Source organism: Beta vulgaris, chromosome 7 (assembly GCF_026745355.1).
Source record: "Beta vulgaris subsp. vulgaris cultivar EL10 chromosome 7, EL10.2, whole genome shotgun sequence".
NCBI lineage: Eukaryota > Viridiplantae > Streptophyta > Magnoliopsida > Caryophyllales > Amaranthaceae > Beta > Beta vulgaris.
Genome location: NC_079208.1, coordinates 32,314,256 through 32,334,262, shown reverse-complemented (window position 1 = coordinate 32,334,262; position 20,007 = coordinate 32,314,256). Strand labels below are relative to the sequence as shown.

At 36.1% G+C, this 20,007-nt stretch overlaps 3 protein-coding genes across 4 annotated transcripts; 1 reads left to right on the top strand and 2 right to left on the bottom strand.

Moving 5' to 3' along the window:
- The first annotated feature begins 5,440 nt into the window (after positions 1-5,440).
- LOC104898905 (uncharacterized) lies at positions 5,441-6,606 on the top strand. Of its 2 annotated transcripts, XM_010686037.3 has the most exons (4): positions 5,441-5,704; positions 6,011-6,084; positions 6,183-6,257; positions 6,343-6,606. In XM_010686037.3, exons 1-4 carry the CDS (start codon positions 5,452-5,454, stop codon positions 6,415-6,417), a joined length of 477 nt encoding a protein of 158 aa, XP_010684339.3. In that variant the 5' UTR covers positions 5,441-5,451; the 3' UTR covers positions 6,418-6,606. The 2 variants fall into 2 exon arrangements, with proteins under 2 accessions (XP_010684339.3, XP_010684338.3); XM_010686036.3 differs by having other exon boundaries at positions 6,183-6,606.
- A 3,504-nt stretch (positions 6,607-10,110) lies between these two features.
- LOC130589525 (uncharacterized mitochondrial protein AtMg00810-like) lies at positions 10,111-10,998 on the bottom strand. Its single transcript, XM_057390798.1, has 2 exons — positions 10,697-10,998; positions 10,111-10,597 (listed from the first exon to the last, which is right to left on the bottom strand). Exons 1-2 carry the CDS (start codon positions 10,996-10,998, stop codon positions 10,111-10,113), a joined length of 789 nt encoding a protein of 262 aa, XP_057246781.1.
- Positions 10,999-15,409: 4,411 nt separating this feature from the next.
- Positions 15,410-16,615, bottom strand: LOC109135470 (uncharacterized mitochondrial protein AtMg00810-like). The gene has a single exon (XM_019250584.1). It carries the CDS (start codon positions 16,613-16,615, stop codon positions 15,410-15,412), a length of 1,206 nt encoding a protein of 401 aa, XP_019106129.1.
- Between the last annotated feature and the right edge of the window lie 3,392 nt (positions 16,616-20,007).

The window sequence follows — 20,007 nt, the reverse complement described above, 5'->3', positions numbered from 1 at the left end:
ATTTCATTCATATTTTACAAATCACAATCAAACAAATTTATAATCAAATAATGATATATAAACAATATGTTTCTATAGATTTCAATTAATTAAGAAAACAAATGACAAATTTGAAACAGAGATAAATAACCAAATTGATTTAGAAAAAGAACGAAAATCGAGAAAAAAAGCATACTGACCTCACTGTTGTTTGGCATGTGCTCTATTTTCTTCGAGTTAACACGTTAGTCTACAATCCCCTAAGAAGCCTTGACACACTGGCGTCTACTGTATTTTTCTCTCCAAGTCTCCAGAATCTACTTGTTTAGTTTTTTAGGTTTTAATAGTTTGGGAATGCGAGTATGATTGAGATACTATTATTTAGATACCAGTAATAAATTATTAGTACATTTGTACATGTAACATCCCGTCCGATACAAAGAAGAAAAGAGACTAAAGTAAAAGAAATAATGCAACTAGTGGCAGCGGAAATACCACTAAGACGGAGATGCTACTCTAGGGAGTAGAATTTGGACTATAAACAAGAACAATCCTATGAAGACAATATTCAACTTCCGAAATCATATATAAAAAGGGAAATGAGGTCCCATACCCTCATTCCCACAAAGTCCCAGAACAACATAGAATTTCCAAAGAAAACCTCAAAGTAGAGAAATCTAAACCAAAGGACAACTAAAAATCCGTGGTTCAAACATACGACAAAACATAAAGGATAGCTACTTAAGCCCTACTAATTAAGTAACTAGTCCTAATTACTGCTTCAAAATGCTCGTCCACTATGACTAGCACCACTTTCTCGCTCACAAGGTTAAAACGCACAACCGCGGTCCAAGTCGTAACAATCCTAAACAGCATCACCATCTGCATAATAAATCAACAACTTCCACAATCAGTGAGGAGTAATTAGCAGTCCTCCCAGCCCAAATAGGAACAAATAATAAACTTAAAGAAATTAGAAGCAACGTCAGAGTAACACATCACCAAGATATCATACTCACAACAAGGTACAATAAATCATAAGCAACAAATAAGGAAGGTCAATGTGAAACAAATCCCGGTCAAACCATGCAACCAATGCGGTCAAACAAGTTCAAACACAACAGACCATGCCATCTGTAAATGGACTCATTGGACCATTCCGCCCAAGGCCTACGTTGCATATTCAAGGACCATGCCGCCCTTTCCGGATAGCTAAAGTCTACTGATCATACCACCCGTGAGTGAACCAATGGACCATACCGCCCAAGGTTAAGTAACCAATTCTTAGAACCATACCGCCCTTAGGATAATCAAACACAAATTTCTAGGACCATGCCGCCCTTAGGATCATCGACCCAAATTCCAAGAACTATACCATCCATAGGATCAATCCAACTCAACAAGCACAAGGTATACACGACAAGGTATACACAAAATCCATCTAATCCTCTTTTCAAAGGTATACACAGCAAGGTATACAAGCAAATCGAACCCAAACTAACCAACAAGGTTCAAATGTAAGTAAACACGACAAGGTATGGGTCCTCAACATACTCCAAGGCAAACAACCATAGGCCACCCAACAAAATAAGGTACATACCCTCAATATAACGACTCAAACCAACCCAAACTTACTCAAACATGCTTAACATACATGCCTAAGACCATCCAAGAACAAATACACATGTTGTAAGCCTAATAGGAAATTAATCAAAGATTACGCAACCAAGGAGACAGACCCCTCGTCGCGAGGTGCGACGGTTGTCGCGAGTCGCGACCTGTGGGCGTCGCGAGTCGCGAGCTGCTGCAGTTTGTGGCTTGTAAGCTGTGCTCGCACGCCCTTGCCTCGTCCAAAATACTTAAGTCCGGTCTCTACATCCAAACCAACCCCAAATTCATACCAACCGCAACACTTAACACCCCAACATGAGGCTCAATAACATCATCAACATCCAACCACTCAAATCTTCAATAATAATCAAAGAGACTCCAATTCACTACAATAACGAAACATCAAGTTGACAATCTAATCAACGAGACTAACAAGATGATCATAATAACAGTCCAACATATGAAAAGTAACACTAACAACCATGATACTACACTTAACTACAAACATACAATCCTCTAAGTTCCACCTAGCATGATTCTAAGTTCTCTAATGCGATTCTAACAACCTAAGTTCACAATCTATTCTGTATCGAACTAGAATAACCCTAGTTACCTTTTCTTGAAGAGGTATGTAGTAGAACGCTTCGATCGTAGTATAATTGCCTTGTGAATAATCACCACCTTCGTCTCCTACGAACACAATCACAACGAACTCAACACGTGCTTGAAAACCGGTGCAAAATAGCTTGAAAAATAAGTAATAAGGACTGATTTTTGTGTGAGAAAAGTGAAGGAGGAACAAGAGAAACTTTTCCTCTTACTTTTGATGGAAATGGCGTGTGAAAATGGAAGGAGGAAGGAGGAGTTTTTCTGATTTTTTTTCAGTAAAAAGGAATGTGAAGAGAAGGTGATTAAAAGGGTATTAAGAGAGGGTAAGTGAAGAGATGACTCTTGGTTAACTTAACATTACAAGAGATTATGGGGCAGTCAAACTCTTCATAAATCATGAATAAAAATCAGAATTATGGACCCTCTAAAACAAGTAACACAATGTGCGTAAAGGCTAGCACAATGTACATTTCAGGAACCAAGTAAATCGTTCAAAATAATATATAAGTAAATATTTTTATAATTAAAAATTATAATTATTAACGTAATACAAATACGTACTCACCAAACCATCACATTTTACACTTTGCACAAACACGAGCACTACATTGCCCGTTTAACATAATTGACGCAAATACGAGCATTGTACGTCTACTAAACAATGCCACACATAAAAACACATTATAAATACATTAAAATATTACCGAGCAAGAAATGTAGATGTAAATATATATATATATATATATATATATATATTATATATATATATATATATATAATATATATATATATAATATATATATATATATATATATATAATATATATATATATATATATATATATATATATATATTCATATTTATCGGGAAAAATATATTAGTAAAATATAATTTATCAGTCAATAGTAATAATTAACGCGCGAAAATTTCAGAGAAATTTTGGGGTGTTACAATACATTACTACCAGGACCCTCCGCCCCTAATGAAGTGAGCCATCTTGGAAAACCTATCAACAACCACTATGATGGAATCTAGCCACTTTGTGCCCTAAGTAATCCCACAATGAAATCCATAGCAACATCATACCAAGGAAACATTGGTATAGGTAAAGAAGTATATAAATCTTGGTGAAATGTACTTTAATAGCACATCTGGCAATCATCCTTTGGATATCTCCTTGCATCTATTGCTAATTAAAGTGTCCTTGGAGTATAACCAAAGTCTTACTCATTCAAACGTGACCAACAAGACCACCAATATGAGTTTCTCTAACCAAAAAGCTTAGAAATAGAACATGAAAGGATGCACAATCTAGTTCCCTTAAAGAAGAAACCATCTTGGATAAGTAAGAGCCAATGATAGTACCCTTGGAACCCTCGTCAATTCAACTTCTCTTCTTTTGAACCAACACAACCCCGATGCCTACTCCACTTGCGTCACACTCAACTTTAAAAGGACTTGAGAAATCTAGCAAAGCAAGGATATGAGTATCACACAACAACCTCTTAATAGCTTCAAATATTTTATGAGCTACCTTAGTCCACTCAAACTTACCTTTGTTGATGCATTTAATCATAGGAGCCACCATACAACTGAAATCTCTCACAAACCTTCTATAGAAAGAAGCCAAATCATGGAAAGATCTCACCCTCGAGATAGTAATAGGAACAGACCAACTCTTTATTGCTTCTACCTTGGATGGATCCATAGACACACCGTCCTTAGAAACTATATACCCTAGAAAGGCAACACTAGGAACTAGAATGTAGCGCTTTTCTAGCTTCTCATACAACTTATGTTTTCTCAAAACCTCAAACACAACTTCTAGATGACTTATATGCTCCACAACACTCTTACTATAAAATAAGTATGTCATATAAATAGACCATCATACACTTACCTAGAAAATGTTTCAATACTTCATTGATTAGCCTCATGAAGGTATGGGGTGCATTCGTTAGGCCAAAAAGGCATCACAAGCCACTCATACAATCCTATATTTATCATGAAAGCAGTCTTCCGCTCATCCCTTTCTCTCATTCAACTTGGTAGTAACCACTCCTTAGATTTATCTTTGAGAAAATTGTAGAACCATGTAACTCATCAAGTAAATCATCGAATTTGGAAGTTGGAAACCTATGCTTCACAGTGATGCTGTTAACAACCCAACTATGAATACACATACGCTAAGTACCATATTTCATAGGGTCTAATAAAGTTGGGACAACACAAGGGCTCATGCAAAACCTCTCACATATATACCCTCTAAACATCAACTCCTCAATTTACCTTCGTAGTTCTTGTGTTTCTTGAGAATTACATATATAAGCAGCTTTTTTTAGGAAAAGAGGCTCCAGGAATCAATTCTATTTAATTTGATGCTCAATACCTCGAATCTCTGTTATATAAGGGAAGGGGGGAGAAATGATGTCCTCTTTTGAAATGTCTATTTTTCCCCCCTTCCCTTTCTAAATTACAAAAGGAATGTCAAAATCAAAATCGGCACTCAAAGAAAACTACCAAAAATTAATTTACAACACTCACTTACTAATCACTCACAAATCAATTAAAAGAAGAAACTTTACAAATCACTCATATAATTGAGAAAATCACGTTATAAAAATCACGCAAATCACTCAAATAATCAGAAAGCTTTATTAAAACTTAAAATTAACATACAAACTAAAACTAATAACCTAGAACGTCAATACATACAAAAATATTTACAAAAATTTACTTACGAATCACTATTCTCAAGAACCATTCACAATTAATGGTGGGTCATGATAAAAAAAGAGGTGTATTTGTAGTGAAATCAGAAGTTAGAAGTTAGACAAGGAAAAAAATTATTTAATTTTTTATAATGTTTCCTGTATATAATGAAACTTTTACATGTATTTGGACCTATCTTTTTCTATTATATAATAACGATTAATTATCAAGGTAAAAAAGTTTATGTAAAATATCATTCAAGAATTAAAGTACAACATAATATAAGGGAAGGGAGGAGCTATGGTGTCCCCGAATGAAGAGTCTATGTTACCCCCTTGCCATTCTAAATTACAAATTCACTTACAAATCAAAGAGGGCTTCAAATGAAAATACCAAAAATATAATTATAACAATAATTACTCACAAGTCAATTAAAATTATAAAATTGCATAATTTGCGTTATGCAAATCACTAAAATCATAGTAAAAGGTTGCGCTTTTTAAAAAAACGCAGCCCTATACAATTAATTCTCGCGGGCTAATGGGCTTACTCTACTTCACACGTAACCCTAACTCCTCTTTCTTCACTCTTCGCTTCTCAAAAACAGCCACCACCACTCTCCCAATCTTTGTTGCCAACAACCACTCCCCTAAATCTTCAATTTCGTCGTCGATTTCATCATCTTCGCCTAAAACCATGGATTTCGGTACCGACGCTCGTCACCCTCCGCCGGCTATTTTCGTCGATAAGCGCACTCGCGTCGCTCGTCACCCTCCGCTGGCTGTTTTCGTCGGTACCGTCGCTCAAAGTTCTTTTTTTGTTCTTCTCCTTTTTGTTTTGATGAGATTTGAACATTTTGCGAATGATTTAGTTGTTTTAGATATGAAATTCTTGTAAATTTTCACTGTTTGATTTGAATAATTGCATCTGTTATTAGTTCTTTTGTTTTATCAGATATTAATATATATTCTATATTTGTTTCTTGGTTAATACTATAGACTTACATTGTATTTGTATAGTAATTTGTTTCGTTTGAGAATGGGTGCCACAAGATTTAGGAACCTTCGGAGATATTTGCTTTGAATTGTGTTTGGAACAGTAATGGTGGAGTCCTTGACTTCAAAAATCTGGGCATGGGAGAAAGAAAGAGGAGTAGAGTTATTTTATGATGGGGTAAGAAATTAGCTTCATCTATATGAACTTTGATTTTTGGATTCCAGACAATCTTAAAGTGATTGATTTTCCTGATTATGATCCTTAATTATCTACAGGTCAGTCTACTGTCTCTGCTTGAGGACTACAACATCTTGAGGGAAGAGAAGGAGAAAGAGCGTCAGAGGCAACGAGTATCCCTTCTCCTCCCACGAAAATATTTCGAGATTTATATTTTCGTAGCATTAGTATCTTACGAATTAACATTTCTTACTTCAGGACCAAAAGAAACTTCAGGGAAGACTTTTAGCAGAGCAGGAGGCTCTTTTCGGGTCAACACCAAGCCCAACATAAATGGGTGTTGGTGTAACTTGTAAGTTTCAATTTTTGGGGTTTGTTTGTATGTAAAATGGGTTTAAATATTGCTAATATGAAGTGGGTTTTTGGATTAGCAAAAGTAAGTTTTGATTTTGTATTAATTTTATAAGTTTGGAAGTAGTTTTTGTTATTATATATAAATGTCAGTTTGTGATTTTGTTATAATTTTATCAGTTTAGAATTGATTTTGTGTCAATTTGACATAAAAATGTAAAAAAAATTTTTTTTTTGGGTCCAAATGGACTGCGGTTTTGGGTTATCCCGCAGCCCTTCTATGTTAAAAGGGCTGTGTTTTAGGCACAAAACCTGGATGGGCTGCGTTTTTGGGCCTCAACCGCAGCCCTTCACAATGAAGGGGTGCGGTTTAAAAAGGCAGCCCTTCACTTTTAGTGAAGGGCTGTTATAGAAAGGGCTGCTGGCCAAAAATGAAGCCCTTAGGGCTGTAACCCTTTCGTTTTTTTCCACTAGTGACACTTTATACCTCTCTTGTTTAAATTCATGTTCAAATTATTTAGCGTTGACAAGTGAGGTGCTCTTGTGACTTGTTTTAAGAATTTAAGGGTTTTAGAGTTGTTTTCTTCCCTCCCACTATAGCAATATATACATTAGATCTACGATCATACTTCACAAATCTATCATATTGCCAAGAGCTTCCTAATAGTATATGATAAGCATCCATTTGAAACGCATTACAAATCACCCCATCCTTAAATTCACCAGTTTCAAAAGATATAAGAGTTTGTTTAGTTACCTCAGCTCAATTGTCATCACTAAGCCAATTGAGCTTGTAAAGGCGTAGATGATTGGTTGTTGGCCACTTCAGTTTACCTATCAAAGTGGTAAAAACACATCAGCGCAACTCCCGATGTCATTGATCAAGCCACAAAGCTTTTGCTTCAGTAAGCATCTTGTAATGAAGATCTTGTCTCTTTGGTTGGTCACCATAGGGTGTCGGCTTGGAGTGTAAGGTTCTCCTAACAATCAATTGTTGCCCCTCCATTATCAGTTTTTCCTCGAAACCAAACACATAATCCTCATCTTCTTCTTTACTACTCTCCTCATGCTCCTTTTCTTTGAGAGATTCCCTCCCACAAGTTGCATATGACTCTTCTATTTCTTGTATATCATGCAAAGTCATCATTCTCTATTGCTAGGACAATCCTGTAGAATATAACCACAGCCTCTGCACTGCAAAGATAACTGCATAATTCCATATATTTAAATATCCTTATTTTCTCATTATATGAATGTTTGTATTGTTATTATATGGATTTAATATACTTATATTAAGTTTAAATATGTTACTTTATATTTTTAGTTTCATTGTTAACTTATTTAATTATACTACTTTTGTTTAATGATAAATCTTGGTCCAAGAACTACAAGCCAAGCCCGATTCTATATCTTCAAGGACAACCTTACAACCAATTTGAAGACAAAAATAGAAACGAAAAGAAAAAAAAAAGAGAAATAAGAAGAGAAAACAAAAATAGAAGAAGTAGCACTAAAGGAACAAATGCAGCACCAAACACTCCTTTCTTTCATCTTCTTCGATGCACCTCATCACCACATCATCCCCACCAATGACAAAGCAATAATTTAAATCTACAAACTGCAACTATGTCCTCAAATTAGAAGACAGTCGAAATGGGGCCCACAAACATGGAAGAGTCGTTTTTAGGGAAAAACTTGGAGCCTAATTCTCTTCTCTAATCCGAAATTTCGACTAAGGGCAGTAAGTTTTGGGTATAAATATCCAATTGAGGGCCACAAAAATGGGATGCAAGCAATTCCCACAATTTTTGAGAGAAAAATTAGAGAACTTGCGTGTATAGCTGTGCACCGGTCCAAAACCAGACCGGTTGCACCGGTGGATCGGAATTTGAATTTTTTTGGACCTGGATCGGAAAAATTCTGATCCGATCCGTTTTTGGATCGGTTGGACCGGAATTTGTACTTTTCTATTCAAAAAAATCTTTTTTGCTCAGTTTTAAATATATTAATAAATTCGATAAATAAAAAACTAATAATCATAAAGGCAATAAAGATTACGTTTTAACTTTCTAACTTTTATAAGTTTTAAAATTTTTAACCTTCAAACCTATTTTACAAAAAATAAAAAAATTCGGTCCATTTATGTCCGAACCGAAAACCCAAAATCTCAAGTTTTCATGCACCAGAGACCGGACCGAAAATTTTCGGTCCGGTCCATTCTAGTCTAGTCTTGGTCCAAAACTACACACCCCTACTTGCAGGAGATAATCAAGCCATATTTAGGGTGAATGAGTTCGACGAGAAGATAACTTTTGGGTGGAGTCCTATCACATACATGAGGAGAGTGAGATTCAAACTTGAATGTAAGTACGAAATCCGAAATTCAAGGGCGAATTTCTACGTGAATTACATAAGTTCTTCTTTTTTTTTCTTGTACTTCCAAATTGGTTTTGATATCTCTAAATTATACTTTTGAATTTCATTATTAGTTTGAGTTCATTTTTGGACTGTATTGGTAAATTTTACTTAGATTTCAAGATTGCTTGTTGTTGGATACTCGAGTATTTGTGTGTAATTTTCATATTTCAATGTTATGCCTAATTTGTTATCTTATTAATTACTAGTCTTATATGCACGCGTTGCATGCGAAAACATGTAGAAAATTAAATTAATTACTATTTGCGTCTAATAAACGAGGATTTTTGGACTTTTAAAAATTAATGTATATAATAGTGTCATTTAACAAAGGACCCACAACCAATATAAAATGATGACTTATAAGATACTATAAACAATACTTCAATATAGTAGTTGGTAGTATAATAGAGATAAATTGTGAGATGTTTTGCTTTTATTTTTTTGTTTGTGATGCAATTCAATGTATTTTCCCATCAAAGAAAATTTCAGTGGGCTTGTTCGACAAAAGTAGATGTTGTAGTAATTGTTAGCTGTTGAAGACTTGAAGTAGATGTTAGCTGTTGGAGTAACTGTTAGTGGTTCAATTAATTATTAGTTGTCTGCTAGTAGCTGTCGACTTTTAGCTGTAAAAGTAGTTGTTTACAATATAAGTGTTTGGTAAATATAGTTGTAGAGATTATATATGATAAAAATGTCATATTATTTAATTACAATATTAATTACAATAACATGATTAATTTATTTCTATCAAAACAATGTACCTATCTATCTTTATCTATATAATTTGTTAGTACTAATAAAATATACCAATTCTAACACAGTTATTATACTTAAGCTATTTTTCTATAACCACTAGAATTATAATATGCTTCTCTATGCAATCTAATAATGAAGAATTTTCTTAATATGTAATAAAAATCTGATCTTGCTTTTCTAATCAAAAGAAAGATAAAAGTGGGTTTGGAGGCGTAACAATTTGGTTGGGGGCTCTCCACCCTTGAAAGCTTGCTTCATTGCCATATAAATATGTACATATGATATACAACTGCTATACACTACAAGACAACAATAAAAGCTACACCTAGCCTCCTATACATAAAAGAACAAACAAAAAAATAAAAGAGAAATGTACAGCTATGTAAGAATTGTGTACATTTCTACACCCCCTTGTCAAGTTGGACTTGTGATAGAGAAACAAGTCCTAACTTGGAGGATAGAAAGTTGTGCTGAAACTCAGACAGGGACTTTGTCATGAGATCAGCCAGCTGCAATGTACTTTTTACATGAGATGTAGTGATAAAACCTTGTGATGTTTTCCCTAATATAGTAGCAATCCAACTTGAGATGTTTGGTTCGATCGTGAAAAGCTAAATTGTGAGCTATGTATTCAGCAGACTTGTTATCACAAAAAAGAGGAATGGGTTGAGGAATGTGCAGATGTAGATCTTCAAGGAGGCCTGTAACCCAAGCCAACTCACTGGTTGTCTGTGACATACTTCGAAGCTCGACCTCACAAGAGGACTTGGACACCACCTTTTGCTTCTTAGTTTTCCATGATACAAGGGATGAGCCCAGGAACACACAGTAACCAGTAAGCGACCTACCAGTATGCATGCAAGTACCCCAGTCAGCATCACTATAACCATATATTTGGTGTTCAGCAGTAGAAGAATAAAAAAGTCCCATGTCAGTTGTCCCTTTGAGATATTTCACAACATGAAGAGCAGCTTGCATATGGGGTTTCCTGGAACAACTAACATACTAGCTTAATTATTGCACTGAAAAGCACAAATCAGGCCTTGACAGATTGAGATACAATAACTTTCCAACCAATCTTCTGTACACTTCAGGGTCTTCCAAGACCTCCCCTATGTCAGTGGAAAGCTTCACACCTTTTGGAAAAGGAAAAGTTGCAGGGGTACAATGATCAAACCCTGCATCTTTTACAATATCCAAGGCATATTTTCTTTGGTTTATCATGGTTCCTTTTCCATTTCTAGCCACTTCAATTCCTAGAAAGTACCTGAGATGCCCAAGATCTTTGATGGTGAAGCAATCATCTAGAACTTTTTTCATCTCTGCAATGCTTGTCTCATCATCCCCACTCATCAAAAGATCATCCACATATACCAAAATGATGCACATCTTTGTGTCTTTCTTTATGAAAAATAGAGAATGATCCCTCCGGCATTGAGTGAAATCATGTCCTAACAACACCCTTTTAAGCTCCAAATTCCAGCATCTTGAAGCCTGTTTCAGACCATATAGGCTTTTCTTTAGCTTACATACCTTCCCTTTTTCAACTCCTTTATATCCTGCAGGAGGTTTCAAGTAGAATCTTCCTCTAAATGCCCATGAAGAAAAGCATTGTTTATGTCTAGTTGATGAAGAACCCAATTTCTATAGTTGCTAAAACAATTAATATTCTAACTGTAGCAAACTTTGCCACTGGGGAGAAAGTTGCTTTATAATCCTTTCCTTCAATCTGCTTGTCTCCTCTAGCTACAATCCTAGCCTTATATCTTTCAATCTCTCCAATTGACTTAAACTTCACCTTGTACACCCATTTAGTGTCAAGAGTTCATTCCTTCTGGCAATTCCACAATATCCCAGGTTTCATTCTTATCTAAAGCTTCTAGCTCTTCCTGCATTGCTTGCACCCATTCTTCATGTTGAGAAGCTTCTTTATAAGAGTTTGGTTCTCTAATCTGAAGCACATTGTGAAGGGATGTTGTATACTCTGTTGTATAATGCTCAAGATTTGTCAAGTCTCCAAAGACAAAATTGCTGTTAATGGAAGCCTCTCTTTCCTTCCCTTTCTCCCGCTTCTGCTGTTGTTCCATGACATAATCTTTATATCTCAAAGGTACTCTTTTTTCCCTAACAGGTCTGCTGCTCACTTCTTCCCTTATATCTGCATCTACCATTCCAGGTGATACTTCTTGCACATCAATATCTGCATTGTCTTCCTCTAAATCTGCAAAACATCTATTTGCACATCTTCATCTCCCATAGTTTCATGATTAGTTTCCTGCACACAAATGTCAGTAGATATAGGGGTATTTCCATTGGTGTCACTAGAATCATCATCTGAATTCTTGAACACCAATGGTATACTGTTTGGATTTTTAGCAAAATCAGATGAATTTTGCTTGAAAGGGAAAATTTCTTCTCTAAAAATTACATCTCTAGATACAAAAATTTTCTTGCTTTCTAGATTGTACAGTTTGTAAGCTTTTTGCCCACTAGGATATCCCAAAAGGACACATCTAGTTCCTTTAGGAGCAAATTTATCTCCCTTTCTATGAGTGTTGCTAGCATAGCATAAGCACCCTATGACCCTCAAATGATCATAACTGGGTGCTTTCTTCATCAGCCTCTCATAGTGTTTGCCAACTTATCACAACAGATGGTAGGAGATTATTAATGTGTGTTGCAGCAAGCACACACTCTCCCCACATCTTGCCTGGCAGCCCTGCATGAATCTTGATAGCCCTGGCAGTCTCAATCAGATGTCCGTGCTTTCTTTCAACTCTCCTGTTTTGTTGTGGGACTCCAGGAACACTTCTCTGATGCACAATCCCTTTGCTAGCAAATAAACCAAGACAATCAGATTGCAAAATCTCAGTACCATTGTCACTCCTAATGCATCTTACCTTAGTTCCATACTGAGTTTCCACCACAGTCAAGAAATTTTTAATATTTCTTTAACTTGCTCCTTATTGGACAATAAGTGAGTCCAAGTTGCCCTAGAGTGATCATCAACAATTGTGAGAAAATATGTTCCTCCTGTCATAGTTGGGGTCCTATAAGGTCCCCACAAATCCACATGTAACATTTCAAAAATTTCATTTGCAATAGAACTACTTTTAGAGAAAGGTAGTTTGTGATGCTTTGCCAAACAACAAGTGTCACAAAAATAATTTATTAATCCCTCACATTCACAAATCTTTAAATGTTTCATCTTGGACAAAGATGTATGACCTAATCTCTCATGCATCAAGTTCAGCGTTTTGGTAGCCTTGTCACTCAAAACTACACTATTACAGATTTCTAAAACTTCATGTTTCTCCTCTGCTTGCTTCCTTCACATATCTCCAGCTTGTACAATCCTCCTATCTTCCTTCCCTTTCCAAGAATTCTCTCATTAAAACAATCCTGAAACACAGATCCATTATCAGTGAAATTCACTTTAATCTTCCCTTCATCCACAATTTTACTAACAACAAGTAAATTGTGCTTAAAACCTGGTATGTACAGCACATCTTAAGAACCATGTGTTGGCTAAGCACAACAGTTCCAATATGTCTTACTTTTCTGGTACTTCCATCTAGCATTCCTACATTTACTTCTGTGCTCATAGTTCTTAATTCAGAAAATAATTACTTACAACTTCCCATAGGTCAGATGAACCAGAATCTACAATCCATGCTTTCTTATCAAGCAAATCATAATAAGAGCATATATTTGATGTATATGTCATACCTGCTGAATTGCATGACATTCCTTTTGTACCTGAACTACTTGCTCCTTGTTGCTTATTCTTGTTCATCATGAACATCACCTGCTGCACAATACTGCTTGTGAGTTCTGGATATTCCTTTTTTTTTTTCTTTTGTGCCTTCCTCCATATCATAGTCAAAAGGAGTTTCCTGTCCATATCCTTCATCTGTGCTTCCAACATTTGCAGCATATTTCCCTCCTGGCTTTGGCAAATTTGTGAACCAGTCGGGAGCCCCATTCTTCTTAAAACATGTATCCTCCAAATGCCCTCTTTTGTTACAATATTGACATATCTTCCTCATCTTTTCTTCCTTGCTTTCTCTCCTTGCTCCATGTCTTCCTGTGTTTCCATTCTGCCCGTTGTTCCTTTGATGAGGATATGAAAAAACCTTCTTTCCCACAGCTAGTGCACTCACTTCATTGTTAACCTCAAGGGTGCCAGAGATTTCCTTTTGGTTCTCAACCTGAAGCACCATTTGATATGCCTTATTTACACTGGGTAAAGGATCCATCCCAATAATGTTTTGTTTCATATTGTCATACCCAATGTTCAGCTTCATAAGAAAATCAATCACCTTGTTCTTTTCATCTCTCTCACTTAATTTCTTTATGACAGCACAAGTGCATTTTTCCATGACTCCACAAGTACATTCTAGATACCCTTCTAAAATACTTAGTTCATCCCAAAAACCCTTCAGTTTTCCAAAATATTCACCTACACTCATGTTATCCTGCTCAAAATCATTCAGTTCCTTTTTAAGCATATATAACTGAGGTGCATTTGACTCCCCATATCTTTCATTTAATTCATCCCAGAATTCCTTTGCACTATTACAAATTAGCATATGCTCTGCTATCTTAGGTGTAACACTAGCAGTCAACCAACACCTTAACATACATTCATTTCTATACCATCTTTCAAAATTTTCATCTTCAGCTGAGGGTTTGAGAATCTTACCAGTGATAAAAACAAGCTTATTCTTTGCACCAAGAGACATCCTTATGCTTCTGCTCCAGTTCATGTAATTCTTCCCATTGAAAATTATGGGTCCAAGAGCAATGTTGGACTGTTCAGAGCTGCCCAGATAATAGGGATATGCATAAGGGATGTTCTGTTGCTTCCAATTCTTCTCACCTTTCTCAGTCATCTCGAAAATTTCTTAATCTCAGAACCAAAATCTAACTCTTCAATCTTGAAAGAGAAAAAAAATATCAAAGATAAGATCTTTGACATCAATATATCATCACAAAGTTTGAATCTTTGAAACCAGAATAAGAAAGAAAAATTTTCAGCACAAGCATAACCTGGTTAGCTCTGGTACCATGAAGAATTTTCTTAATATGTAATAAAAATCTGATCTTGCTTTTCTAATCAAAAGAAAGATAAAAATGAGTTTGGAGGCGTAATAATTTGGTTGGGGGCTCTCCACCCTTGAAAGCTTGCTTCATTGCCATATAAATATGTACATCTGCTATACAACTGCTATACACTACAAGACAACAATAAAAGCTACACCTAGCCTCCTATGCTACACCTAGCCTCCTATACATAAAAGAACAAACAAAAAAAATAAAAGAGAAATGTACAGCTATGTAAGAATTGTGTACATTTCTACAAATAAGGTAACATCTCTATTATATTATCTTTCAGGGAAGTGGTTTGATACATTTTATTTGGAATAGACATAATAAGTTTCATGTGATGCAACTTATTAACATAACACATTTGGTATAACTTACAACAATTGCTCTTTCTTTTTCATCATCCCCATTTTCTCTCTCTAAATTTTCTTCCTCTTTATTCACCATTTCAAACTATTATGATTCATAGAATCAAAACTAATAGAAAAGCTTCAGAGAGAAATAAGGATGAGAGAGAATGGAAGTGTTTTATTTCATGTTTGTGTAATTCTTGAATGAATTAAAGAATACAACAAATGAGGTATTTATACACTCAATATTACAATCATTCTCTTCATTACAGCAGTAACTGAATTCCCTAGATTTCAGGAAAGTTAGTTAGGCTGTTGTTAGTAATAACAGAAAGTTGTTACTAAACTTGCTGAGCTGGACCAATAGCAGGAGATACTTCAATATCCCCCCTCAAGCTAGGGGTGGATTCAGCAGGAGACACACCTAGATTGGACATTAGCTTAGATAACTGAGGAGAAGGGAGAGTCTTGGTGAGAAGATCAGCAAGTTGTTCTCCAGTAGGAATGTAACTAAGCTCAAGTAATCCTTCCAACACTTTGTCTCGAGTGAAATGAGCATCAAGCTCAATGTGCTTGGTCCTTTCATGCTGAACAGGATTCTTACCCAAATGAATGGCAGATTGGTTGTCACAGCAAAGCTTAACAGGATTCAAATTATCAACACCAAGCTCAGTAAGAAGTCTCACTAGCCAAGTAATTTCTGAAGCAGCAGCAGCTAAGGCTCTATATTCAGCCTCAGAAGATGATTTTGAGACAGTGGACTGCTTTTTAGATTTCCAAGAGATAGGACTTTTGCCCAAGAGCATCAAATAGCCAGTCACTGATCTTCTGGTGTTGGGACATGCACCCCAATCTGAATCAGAATACCCTTGCAAAGTAAGCTGAGGAGAAGCTTGTAATAAAATGCCCTGGCCAACAGAACCTGCTACATATCTAAGAAGATGATGTAGAGCTTTCAGATGAGGAGTTCTGGGAGCTTGCAGAAATTGACTGAGTGTTTGGACACCATAAGAAATATCTGGCCTGGTATGAGTCAGGAAGTTTAGCTTGCCAACTAAACATCTGTAGTGGCTAGGATCAGCATAGAAATCACCTGAGTCAGCCAAAAGTTGCAAATTGAGAGGAAGAGGTGTCTTTGCAGGTTTAGAAGTATCAAGTTCACACTCTGCTAGTAATTCTTTAGTGAACTTTCTTTGACTGAGAATGATGCCATTAGACAACCTAGTGACTTCTAAGCCAAGGAAATAACTGAGGGGACCCAGATCCTTGATGCTGAAAGCAGTATGTAGGTGAGCTTTGAGGCTAAGAATAAGAGGAAGATTGGGGCCGGTGAGAATTATATCATCCACATAGACAGCAGCAATGCACATATCAATCCCAGATTTGTTAATGAACAAGGAGTAATCATTTTTGCTTTGTATAAAGCCTTGAAGAGTAAGTTCTGCAGTGAGTCTTGCAAACCACTGCCTACTAGCTTGTTTTAAGCCATATAATGACTTAACAAGCTTGCAAACCTTGTGATCTGGGTTAGGAAGACCTTCAGGCATAGTCATATACACCTCCTCATCTAGAGTGCCATGAAGAAATGCGTTATTGATGTCAAGTTGGTGAAGGGGCCAGTTTTAAGTAGCTGCCAGAGCTAACACACACCTTATGGTTGCCATCTTCACTACTGGAGAGAATGTTTCAGCATAGTCAAGTCCATACTTCTGAGTAAACCCCTTTGCCACCAGCCTTGCCTTATATCTCTCTAAGGAACCATCCTTTTTGAGTTTCACCTTGAAGACCCATTTACAACCTATAGCTTTCTTCCCCTTGGGAAGGTCAGTAACAACCCAGGTGTTGTTGGCTTTTAAAGCTGCTAATTCTTGATTCATAGCAGTTATCCACTCACTATGCTGAGATGCTTCAAGGTAGCTATTAGGTTCTGTTAATTTGGAAAGCTCAGAAATGAAGGCTTTAGAACTAGTTGGCAGTGAATCATACTTGACTAGGTTGCACCAATGTGCTGGGGAGTTAGTCACAGTACACACAAAATCTTGCAGCCAAGCAGGAGGAGCAGTTGTTCTAGATGAATGTCTTGTGGGAAGAGTAGGGACAGATTCAGAAGATATAGTGGGAGAAACAGAAGAGGAAGAAGAAGAGAAGGGAGAGGTAGTATGTGGTTGAGAGATTGTGGGAGAAAAGGAATCTGGAATGTCAGGAGAATGTGATGTATAGAGATTTGATGAGAAGTGAAAGACATCTGGGATATCAACAGGGATAGAAGTATCAGGTATAGTGTTTGTAGGGAGAAATAAAGAGGTAGAATGTTGGTGAGGTGTGGATGAGAGATGATAAGGGAGGTGTTTTTCATGGAAGGTAACATCCCTAGATACAAAGATTTTGTTAGTTTCAAGATTAAGAAGTTTATAAGCCTTCTGACCAGTGGGATATCCAAGAAAAACACATGGTATAGCTCTTGAATCAAACTTGCTTCTATGAGCCTTTATAGTAGAAGCATAAGCTAGACATCCAAACACCCTCAAGTGAGATATGCTAGCAGATTTATTATGCAATTTGGCATATGGTGTAGTATATTGAAGGCAACTTAGAGGCATCCTATTGATCAAATGGGTAGCAGTGAGTAAACACTCACCCCAGAATCTTGGTGGAAGATGAGATTGAAAAAACAAGGCTCTTGCTGTCTCAAGAAGATGCCTATGCTTTCTTTCAACTACCCCATTTTGCTGTGGAGTGTCTGTGCAGCTCCTTTGATGTAAAATACCATGTTGATGAAAAAGAGATAAAATCCTGCCTTCACATAACTCTTTTGCATTATCAGTTCTAAGACATTTAACAGAATAAGAGAACTGAGTGTGAATCATGACAACCAAATACTCCAAAATATCAATAGCATCAGTTTTATTCTTCATGATAAATGTCCATGTATGTCTTGACAAGTCATCAACAACAGTCAAGAAATATGAGCAATCATCATAAGTTTTGACTTTGTAAGGACCCCAAATATCTACATGTAAAATGTCAAAGCAATGTGAACTCATGCTGTTGCTTATAGGAAAGGGTTTCCTAGTTTGTCTAGCTTTAGGACAAACTGAACAAATAGTGTCAGAACAACAACCATTTACAGGAAACATAGGATTCACATAATGAAGCTTATTAAATGGGAGGTGACCAAGCCTGAGGTGCCAAAGTTTAGCTTCTTCATGAGCAGCTAGATTGATAGAAGATCCATGATCAGCAAGGGAAATCATAGTATCAACAGCATAAAGCCCAGCATCTAGCTTACCAAGAACCAAGGAACTGTTCTGGGAATGCTCCTGTAGCAAACATTTGTCATGTGAAAATATTATATCACAATCCATGTCAATGCATAATCTATGTGTAGATATTAGATTTAAGTGTAATCCAGGAACATGTAACACTTTATCTAATATGACTCCATTGTCCAATTTCACAGTTCCTATATTCTTCACTTCTACCCTTTTACCATCTGCTACTGTAATGGTGCTAGGATCTTTATCAAAAGGCTGATAGTTATCAAATAGTTCAAGATTGGAGCAAATGTGATCCGTAGCTCCACTATCTATTATCCATTTGGAATTCAAATAGGTGATGAGACATGTACCTGCCACATTTGCTACTGATGGAGACTGAACTGATGCAGGCTTGGCCATATTTTTGCATTCTTCTTTGTTCTGCTTGACTAAATGCATGAAGTGTTCATATTGCTCCTTTGTGAGATGTGAAGTTTCATCATCTTCATCATGATCATACTCAGAATCATCACCATATACAACAGCTGCTATCTTCTTACCCTTAAAAGGCTTGTTGATGAATTTGGATGGATAACCATGAATCTTCTAGCATCTGTCCATGGTATGTCCTGGAATCTTGCAGTGATCACAGTACAAAGAAGTGGAAAAACCTCTTCTACCAGGGTTTGTATGATATTTGGTTCTATAAGAAGAATCAAAAGACTTCTTGTCATCAGTAGCTGCAAAGGCCATGGTAGATGTATGATTGTTGAGGCTGGTAATCTCCCTCTGCTTCTCATCTTGTACAAGAAGATTGTAAGCAACAGAAATTGATGGCAATGGTGTCATCATCAATATGTTTGTCCTTACTGCAGCATATTTGACATCCAATTTCATCAGAAATTGAATCAATCGTTCCTCCTGTTGTGCCTTGTGAAATTTCTTGGACAAATCACAAGTACATCCACTGCAAGTACAATGTGGAATAGGACTTGCTGAACTTATTTGATCCCAAATCACCTTAATCTTGGTGAAAAATTCAGCTATTGAACAAGAACCTTGTTCAATTTGAGTTAATGATTGCTGCACAGAATATAATTGTGGTCCAGAAATTACAGAATACCTATCTTCCAGGTCCTGCCAGATTTCTCTTGCTGTTGAGAAATACAAAACACTTTTGGCAATTGTGTTATCTAATGATCTCAGAAGGTAAGAGATTATCATGTTGTTACATCTCTCCCAAGCATTATAGAGAGAATCATTAGGTGCTGGTCTTTTTAAACTTCCATCAACAAAGACAAGCTTATTTTTCATAGACAAAGCTAGAATCATTCCTCTTTTCCAATCAGTGTAATTCTCACCATTGAATTTATCAGATACTAAAGGAACAGTATGATTTTCAGAAGGATGAATATAATAGACTGAAGCAGGATCTTGTACAGGATTTAAAGAAGGATTGGATGAAGAAGGATTGGATGTATTATTTTGTGAAGTTTCTGGCATTTTGATCAAGATTTTAACAACAATTCAATATCAAAACAAATCAATGAGGTTCTGATTTTGATTTTATCAACAAATCAATTTTGAAACTATATCAATCAATGAAGCAATTGATTATTCAATTTCAATCAACATTTTAAGAAGAATCTTACTTGAATATCTTGAATTCTGAGAACAAATTC